General features: G+C 43.5%; 1 protein-coding gene and 1 long non-coding RNA gene across 3 annotated transcripts in view; one reads left to right on the top strand and one right to left on the bottom strand.

Annotated features, from left to right (window-relative positions):
• Positions 1–39: 39 nt before the first annotated feature.
• Positions 40–2,169, bottom strand: LOC117204469. Its single transcript, XR_004487095.1, has 2 exons — positions 2,035–2,169; positions 40–1,074 (listed from the first exon to the last, which is right to left on the bottom strand). It is a non-coding gene; the product is annotated as an uncharacterized LOC117204469 (long non-coding RNA).
• A 790-nt stretch (positions 2,170–2,959) lies between these two features.
• LOC117204583 overlaps positions 2,960–9,977 on the top strand; it is a 305,110-nt gene continuing 298,092 nt past the window's right edge. For both annotated transcript variants that reach the window (XM_033442133.1, XM_033442131.1), the window contains exon 1: positions 2,960–4,074. In XM_033442133.1, coding sequence (XP_033298024.1) covers positions 4,003–4,074 — 72 coding nt within the window. In that variant the 5' untranslated portion in view covers positions 2,960–4,002. The remainder of the gene's footprint in view (positions 4,075–9,977) is intronic.

The raw sequence follows: 9,977 nt of genomic DNA, 5'->3' as shown, positions 1-9,977 counted from the left end.
GTATAATATAAAGAGCTTAAATGGTTGAATAAATACGAATTCAGAAGTACGAAAGGTCATTGTACTCGGTGCACAAGACGCGTTTATTTACCTTTATCCAAACACATTCCATCTTTCACGGCTTATTTAAGTAACAAGTTCACTGCATTCGTTCCACGGATTATTCTCCTGTCCCGGCAGGGTACTCCTGTCGGGCAGCGGTTGAAGCTGTCGAGCAAAGGACATTGTTACGGTGACGCATAGTTTGCACGGTGTAATCGTCCGCGCACCTGCAAGACTCACGAAAACCGTCTCTGAATGGTACACGGTTAAACAGCGGTTTTCTGCTCTTTCTGTCGTTCGATTCTTCTTGACTTTCCGACGCGCGGTGTAGGGTCATCAGTGTCGACCACGAAACAGGCAGACCAGTATGAATGAACGTCAGGAACCGAGGGCCCTTTTTAAGGGTGCTCACGTGCCAGTCACGTGAGGTGGGCACGCCCATTGTCTCGCAGAGAATGCACGCTTGTATGCATATGCTGCGAACAGGCGCATAGTGACACGCACAGAGGATAACACGTTGCACACATGCGCGATATATTTGTGAGGTACGCGTATTTACGTGTGTCTGGCGGCGTGGCGGCACGACGTAGGTTACGAGGACGGTGGCTGAATATTAAAGAAGGGAAGAAGTAAAAGGCGATAGGATGTGGCGCGAGGTACAGACACAGCGGAAGTGCCGTGACACCGGCGCTAATCGCGAAAGAGAACCATTTTGCTGGGGTGTGTTTCTTCGTCGTAAGCGGTTCCCTTTTCAGTCGACGATCGAACAAACGCGTGGCTCGACGTTCGATGTTCGATGTTTCAAGCATGTCGCCGTGTTTCAAGGCAGAATTCATGATACGCAAGGGCTGCACGTTCACGTATTAAAAATTCAAGAGTTAATGGCGTCGACGAGGTTCGCGTTGCCTCCTACATCCCGAAACATTTGGCATTTTTTATGCGCCGTCTACCAGCTCTCCGAGCAGTTCTCCATATTTCTTTTCGCCCTTCGCCGTTATATACGTTCTTCTGCCGTTTCGTTCTCGCGCGTATCTGGAATTTAAAGAGGGAATTATTGGAGGCATTCGAAGAATTATCGCGGTTTGTAGCGTTTCGTGTCACGTTTCGCGATATTCCTTTAATTTTTCCACGCCCGATCGAGCACAGAATCGTTCAACGACTCTGAAAATTTATCGCCAATCTCTCTGCCTCTTCTTTTTTTCCTTTACGTTCGTCTCGCGAAACATATCATTAGCAGTCGGAAATGTTCGCATTTTAACGTCACTTACGCTGCGGGATACACGCGGTATTAACGTCAGACGTAAGGAAACAGGGAAAAAACATCGATGCTGTAACGAGAATCGAGATAGCTATTGCGAAAGTCAATAACGGGTGCATTTTTATCTGTCCTAATTGTATCGGCGATTAGGTCTCGTTAACAAGAGTGCCTTGAAAACGTTTTATCGGCTGATAAATCAAACGGCCCGGATGTGTAATGTATAGGGATGGTAATACAGTCGCGTAATGTGCAGCAGCGAATGGGAAGTCGAGTTGGCCAGCATTGAAGTGAAAACAAACGAATGTAAACAGGAGAGGGCACGTGTGGAGCGGGGGCATCGAGCCTTCCGCTTGTTTAGCTCTGTTTGTTTTGGCTGCGCCGTGAGACACGCTGATTCGTTTTAACTCTTTCCTCCATTACGACCGGCTCGCGTTATATTGCTTTTTAAACGCCCGTTTTTTTCCATTTCTCCTTCAACTCCCTCCAAACCATTCGCGTCACCGGTTTACGATGTCACGGCGGGGAACAAAGATCGTTTCTTAAGAAATTAACCTTTCTGTTAAGCGTCGCATACGATTTATGAAAACGACGTTCGTCCTGAAAACGTTATTCGCGGAATAACGTAAAGAAATAGAGGAAAAAGTTAATTTAAAATCGCTGTGTTTCTTGATTAATAACTAATAGTAGAATTATACGGTATAGTAATTAAATGGTAAAGAGTCTGAGTTGTTTACCGCCTATATGCCTCGGCAGATGTCAGTATTACCATGAATGATTTCTTTTTTGTTTCTTCTTTTTTGCGTGACAAACAGCTGTTAGTGGTGTCTTTATGGCGTGTTACCAACCATGGTGCCTGGCATCTTCTTCGAAATGGAAATATTCCTTAAACATGAATTTATAAATCAATACAGATATTAAGGCAAATTACATTAAGTTATAGTATCGATTTATTGATTAAATCGTGGCACTCGTCCTTATAATACTGCCAAACTACGATATTTCAAATATTTGATACATTTTAAATTGAAGTGTTTAGGGATTAAGATGGATTAATATTAAGCAACATAAAATAAAAGTATAAATAAAAGCACCATGATACCAGAGTTCAGCGAACTCGAGATTTCAGGGACATAGACCTCAGGAGCACACCCTCTATTTCCATTAAACGTGGTGTCGGGTGGTTAAAGACACGCCTAAAGTTGCGCTGAAACGCGATTCAGGTATATATCGTTCCGTAGTTCCGGCGTTCCGAACGTTCCGTTTCATCGTTCCACGGTTCGAGCGCGAGAGTAGGTAGTTGCGTGTGTCGTGTCAGTTATATCTCGGCAGCGAGAGCCGTCAGGCATACGGGTGTTTTGACGCGCGTCGTTCGTTCAAAATCCTCGTGCATCCTGCTGTATCAATACCAACAAAAACTTTCGACGGAATCTCAGTGATTGCAAGCGTCCTAATTGTCGAACGTTGCCATCGTAGTCTTGTGTGATTTTCCTTTGGAGTTACCTCTCGTACAGAGCGTAGTTTCGAGAGTGTTTATATCCTTCGAGGACGACAGAAAGTCTCATTGGTTCGTCGATTAAATCATGACAGTCGCTTCCTTGTATTCTGGTCTGACGACATTTCTCGTGACACTGCGTGCAACTGATTCATTTTCACCTGTGTACAGGCGTGCATCTTTCCTGCAAAAACGAAGGATTTCAAGGTTAAGTTTATCCCCTGACACGTGATTATATATATGTGTTGAATCGGATGCCGTACCGTGGTTTCGTATAAATCAACGAATACGCGCAGCGGCGATTTCGATCGACCGAGTGAACACTGGCTTTGATGTTTATCGATCATACCGTGCGTGTCGATAGTATTGGTGGCGTGCATGGCCGGACGCAATTACAATCGGGACATTATAATGAATTATGCAAGAGATCGAATTGCGCCGATTCGAAGATTATCAGCTTTCGCTGTTCTGCATTTTTCTGTTAATGCATGGATCGCGTTCATTTATTTTTCGTGACGGCTAGAGAAAACGCGAATTCTTTGTATACGGAAAATTATCGTAAAATGAATGTAATATCAGATACGGGAATAGAGAGGTGTTTTATAAAAACGTGTTACGAGGTCAAATCATGGTTATGTTTTTCTCTATCAGAAAATAGTGAAATCTTGGGAACGTTTGAGTAGAAAAATACATACTGTTCCTTTAGAAGTGAATGGTGCTTTATCCAGTCGCTCATTATCGGAACGGCATGAAGATTGTCGCATCAATTTGTACGCGAGATGTGTTGCTTCCTCTTGTAACGTACGCGAGACACGTTTCGTTATTTTTCTGCTCGACGATTCTCTCCTCCCTTTTCTTCGCCGAGCTAATACGAGAACCTTGTACAAAGTAAGTATCATTGGTTAAGGTTAAACGGTCGCGGGGTTGTTTCACGCGGGAAAAGTGGCGCCATAGACGAACCACTTTCGAATTCGATATCGACTTTTTACCGCGCAATCGTGTTCCCGCCATTATCCCACGACCGATTCGAGATCGAGATGCGGAGTAATTTCGATAATCGAACGATCGTATCATGGACGGACGTTTGCGAATCCGGACGCTGATGGTGTTAATCTTTGAAATTTTTACGTGAAACGGTGACAAAGTGTGAAAGGTGACGGAATAATCTCGAAGATAACCTTACGAGTGAATCGGAAGTTGGATAATCGTCATGGCTTACGTGCTCTGGCGGGTCTTTATGAAGAAGTACTCGAAGGTGCGGCTGGGGCTCAGGAATCTGCCTGTAAGTGTTGCACGCTTTGTACTTCGTAATTTGGCGCCGTACGCGCGTAGTTTAGTTTACGCGCGGGCGTATGGTTGTTCACGATGCAAATGATTTGTCCGAACGAAGCAAAACCGCCGTTTGGGATGGGTTTCCATCGACAGCACCGGCGAGAAGTAAACGTACGAACGTTGCATCGTAATTCTCAAGGTCAGGATTTTATGACCGAACTTAGCCGCGCTTCGCGTCAAACGGCCGCTGTAATTGCGGTAGCCATTGAATACGTTATGCAACGAGCCGACCGGAAACCGTACTTGGTATGAAAATTACCACCTACCGACAGTATCGATCTTTTTTTTCTCCTCGTAACTCTTTCGACCGAAAGCACAGAATACTTCCAACAAAGTTATACATATAAGGGTTTACGTTCGGAACCATTAATAAGACGTAAATTCGTTGCATGGTTGTTGAAGCTTAATAAAAGGAAAGGAACTCAATATAGAATGTTTCAGTTTCATGGCCGCTAGATATTTCTATCGAAATACTGTCCAAAATAATTCAATTTTCCCTCGATTTTCGATTAGCTGAATCGTTGGTTGCGCGCGCATTGTATCGCGACTTACCGGTGAGGTCGTTCCACGTTCGAACGTTTTACCAGAACGAAGGTGCAATTATTAGACGTTGCAACTGTAGCTAATGCGAACACGGTAATTGGATAATTGCCGTAGGAGCCGGAGTAGCAGTTCTAATTTCTTTCTGTACCGTTTCGTGCCGGCCGCGTTGTCGATTTCTATCGATATATCATTATTGTTATTATTTATTTATGGCCTGTAAGTCCTATAATATACATTGTATATTACAAGATGAATATCGTTATCTCGATCATCATCATGATCGATCGGCTGCGTGCACAATTCATTGGTTCATTGATTTTTCATCGAAGTAGGATTCGTTCGCCGTTCGCAGCGTAACGAGGACTGGATCTCCCATTTCTACGCTTTTTTCCTTCGTGTCTGCTCAATTATCGATACTTGTTGTTTAATTGATAAACAATACGACCGCGTCTAATTTTTCGACAGATCTTTTTATTAAATTTTATCGCTAAACACGGGTTAGCAATGAACACGGCAGATCCAGCAAGATGTGTTAATCAATCAGGAAAAAGATGGCTGGTCTGTGTACCGTACCTATAGACACGCCCTGTTAATAAATTTCGTACAGCGGAAGGGAAACACGTTTGGGTTGGGGGTGCGCGCAATTTACGACTTGTCGGATTGGATTACTTTGATGCGTAAGCACGGAGATCCACCGCACGGTTATGCAAACGATTGTTATACCCTGATGTAACGGGGGTTCGCATCGAGCGGTAAGTCTCGGTGGAATAAGTATGTAGATATTCCGATTATACAGTCAGTCGTATATTTCGATTCCCGTCGTTGTAATGGATTTTAACCAACTTCTTAAACATTAAAATTGAACTGCGTTTAGGTGAACGAGTAGGTACTAGAGTGAAATGGGAGTACTTTAATTCTTCGGTAGTTCTGAGACACTACGGTCAAAAGTTTAAATCTCTGAAATTATGTTATAATTGTGGATCTAATTGAAAATCGTTGAGATGCTTCAAGTGAAATAATGCTAATATCTATCGCTAGAATTGGATTAATATCATTAGCAAAGTTTTACACAATAGTACATATTAAGTTTAAATGAGGATCAAATTATAACTCAGGCTCACCACCAGGGAGACGCATCGTCACTTTTGTACGCGCTGGGGACATCAATGGTGTGAATGGAAAGTTTAACGTGTATCTATTATTAGATTCACACGGCACTGAATGTGTCAAGGGTTAAAATTAGAAACCCGATAATATCGTTTCTAATGTTAACAGCTCTCCAATTCATCCGATTTATGTCTACGTCAATCTTCACCCCCTGCTCCACACGAAGAATCCAGCGAATTCAAATCCGACTCTACGAATCGTCGCAAGAACTCATCGCGTCTCGAGAACAGCGTCGACTCGCAGTCAGTCTGTTTCCTAGAACTCGGCTCTCGTATTGTAATTATCGAGAGGGAGAGAGAAAAAAAGGGACGGCGCTTTTGCAAAGTCCCGGGTCGGTGGCTCGAGGGAAGGGGGGCGGAGGGGGAGTCAGCATCTTAATAAATTAAACGAATCGGTCCGCTGGAGGAGGTGGGAGGTTCGCGAGTACAGCTAGGGTAGACGAATGGAAGAGTAGCAACGTGTAGAGACGAAGATCGGTTCGAGAGGAAAGAAAGGAGCGGTAGGCGGTCGGAAACCGGGGGGTTAGGGTGGACTAGGGGATGTCGAGGGGCGGACGGGGTGCAATTCAGTTTGCGGTCGCCGAGTCAGGTTACGTTAGGTTAGTCCAGCGGTTGGTCCCCGTGACCGTGAACCGCGGCTGACCTGCGACACAAACACACAGAGTCTCTCTTTCTCTCTTCCCTCCCACCTTCCATAAATCTACCTGCACTACATCGCGTCTCGTTCCACAGCCTGGCGAACCGCTCTGTTCACCTCTCTTTTCTTCTCTCTCGCCTTGCATTGTGCGCTCTTCGGGATCTCAGAGTGATAAATACGGCCGACCACCCCTCTCCCATCCCTATATCTCGTTATCTGTCCTCGTCTGGCCCTCGAACAACTCGCGAAACCGGCGTGAACCGTTTCCCCGTTTTATCGTGCTTACCAGCAACTCCGGAGCGGGACATCGTCGCGTGGGTGTGTTGATCTATTTCGATTTTCGCCGCCGTACGTTTTAAGCTTTTTCTCGAAGACGATCGCCCTCTATTGTCATTATCGTTCTTGACAATTGCGTGGAATATCGAGGATGTAAGAGAGAGAGAGAGAGAGAGAGAGAGAGAGAGAGCACTGTGGCCCTTCATGTATTGAACTTGTCGGGGGAGAAACAATTTATGCGACTGAAGTTCGTATGATGGAAGTTGGCCAATTTTCTCCATTACCTATCATCCTTCGTTCGCATAATAGGAATTCGCGATCAGATAATCGAGCATTAACTAAAATTTCGTACCAATAGATATAGCTTTACAATAGATAGCTTGTATGCGTATACGTGGATTTGAATTGCGCGTTTGAAGCGCTTTGTAGGTACGCGTTCGAGAATTACTTGAATTACACATATTTCCATATGTGTATAAAATAGAAACTCTTTCTCTCGGAGCGAGGAAGAGTATCAAAGAAAGTTAATAAATTCTTAAAGACTTTTACTCGCGTTGATCGGCCTCGGAGGCTGATGGAAACGACGTTGAAAATCGTTGCGATTCAAAGGCAGTTTTATCTGAAACTCGTTAACGCAGCATTTTCTCCCGTTACTCGCGCTATCGCAATGTTTTGCACATCTCGTATCGTGGTTCGCAGTCACGACCGCGGATCGGAACAAGAAACAAGAAGAAAAGGAGGAGACTTCGGTGGCGTCGGTAATCAAATCGTTGTTTTCTTTCCTAGCAGTGTTAATTTAATTTGCTTCGTTCGTATCGGCTCTTGCCCACGCTCTTCAACTTCTTCGTTTTATCGGAAATAATTTGTTCCATTATCGAACGGCGTACTTGAATCGAAAGTGGAAACACCGAGAAGAATGTTTGCTTTGAACGAATGTAGGCGGACAGATTGATCGATGACTCTTTAATCGCTATTGTTAACGTTCATGGCCGTTGCAAATCGGATCAGCCATGTGAGATACGATGTTGCAGTTGAACGAACGAGCTTCTCTCCGTTCTCTTCCTAATATTATACTTGTTTTCAGTTATATAAGGTGTTATAAAAATAGGCTGAAAGACTTTGTGTGGAGATTTATAGTACGTTCCGAGAAAAATATTTGCTTGATTTTAGGATCTCCGTTTAACGAACATATTTTACTCCTCTTGGCGATAGCTATAGGCTTACGAAGATCTAGATCATTTTTTTCTATAACATCCTGTACGTTCTCTTAATTCGGTTAAAACGCTATCACGTACATCCTCTTCCGCGTGGATCTTATTATGTTACGTTCGAGGCGCTCATTCATCGTCCCTGAAATTAAATAGAAACGAAACGAGCTACGTTCCATCGTACGATACTGTTTTCTTCTCGAAAGACTCTCATACTATATGAAGCAAGATCGATGATATCATTGTTCGTTCTTGGCGTATATGCTTAGGTTACACGGTCGCTGCTCGCGGATCGTCAGAAAAACGTTTGTCCCCGGTTTAATCGCACGAACCCCTTGTTTAATATGTATTAACGTACATATTTCTTACGAAATCTCTTTGCCACGACTGAAGAAGCTAATTTTCACTCGACAGCGATTCCTGTCGGAACTATGACGCCGTGATTTCGAAGCCACGTTGGCAAGCCTACGTTTATGTACATTGACACGGATTTATTACTCGGCACATATTTAACGTTGTTCTAACGCGACGCCCTAAAACTTCGTGTGTCTACAAATTTTCTGAAAACATACACATGTATCTTAACTTTACGACCGAACGCTTCGCTTCGGTCAACATTACCGACTTTACTTAGTTACTTACGTTCATCGTCTTGGAAACGGCAGAAAATTTTCATAGACTCCCGCCACGTTATCTTAGGCTAGTTATTGGTTCGAATCGTGACACCTTCGAAACTAACCATTTCGTGTAAAATATGAGTAATATACAGGTTTCGCCAGAGCCTTTTTTTACGAAACGATGTTAGCATTTTCTATGAATAGAAGTAAGGTTACTATGATAGAAATGTAGAAATAATATAAAATAAATAATATAATAAATTGGCTTATGGCAGTAAGTCATTTCTTTCTCGGGAACTAAATATTAATCGCATATTTATGTAACAAAATTAAGGAATTACTAAAACGTGGAGTTGATCGGCGAGGCTTCTAAGAGGTTCGAATATCGCTCTCGTCAAACAGTCTCGAGTCGAAGAGTTTGATCTGGGAACGAAGTGATTATATAGAGCGAGGAACGTTATTCGTATTTTCACGTGACCTACATAAGTGATTATGATTAACCGAGAAAAATAGCGGGTCGACATTCCGCCTTGGCTGGAGAGTGCGGCACCTGGACGCGGTTAGCGTCGTGCAGGGATGCGCCTGCCACAATGCACCGTGTGCAATTTCACTTACTTTCGCCGCTAATTAATCGAGCGCACTTCTAGACGGCCGACTTGCCCCGTTCGTGAGGACCAGAGAAAGGTACTATGCAAATTCCATCGAAAAAACGAAACACGTGCCCTTCCCCCACCCCTTCCGCCGTTCTTTTATCGCGAGCCGCTTCGTTGCTTCACGCTTCGTTGCTTCTATTAAATATCGTCATTGTGCCGCTAGACGACGCTTCGTTCCTCTGACGCGACATTCAGGTGAGCTCGTACAGCCAGAAAAAGTCAAGTACCACGAATTTTGATGAATCGTTGAATTTTCGTTTCAACCGGGTTATTATTTCGCGAATAGGAAGTATGATGTTTATCGTGTCGGAAGAACAATTTTGAAGTTTGGGGAGACTTGAGAAAAGAAATAAAACTTCAGATAGGAGCTATCTACCAGATTTCGGATCGTTTTTTGTATCCTTAACTGGTATGGTTTAATAGAAATATATTGACTTGCCGCAGTTATATACAGGGTGGTTGGTAACTGGTGGTACAAGCGGAAAGGGGGTGAATCTACGCGAAAAAAGAAGTCGAATATATAGAATACAAATTTTTCGTTTGAGGCTTTGTTTTCTAGAAAATCGACTTTGAATTTTCGCTCGGTACGCGTGCGGTACGTTATAACGGATCTCACTTTAGATCGTTGTCTCGATGGGAAAATTAAAAAAAAAAATTTTTTTTTAATTTTTATTCTATATTTTCGACTTCTTTTTTCGCATAGAATCACCCCCTTTCCGCTTGTACCACCAGTTACCAACCACCCTGTATAAT

The sequence above is a fragment of the Bombus bifarius genome, unplaced genomic scaffold (assembly GCF_011952205.1).
Source record: "Bombus bifarius isolate JDL3187 unplaced genomic scaffold, Bbif_JDL3187 scf7180000007978, whole genome shotgun sequence".
NCBI lineage: Eukaryota > Metazoa > Arthropoda > Insecta > Hymenoptera > Apidae > Bombus > Bombus bifarius.
Note: the sequence above shows the minus strand (reverse complement) of the source record. Positions and strands in the feature narration are given on the sequence as shown.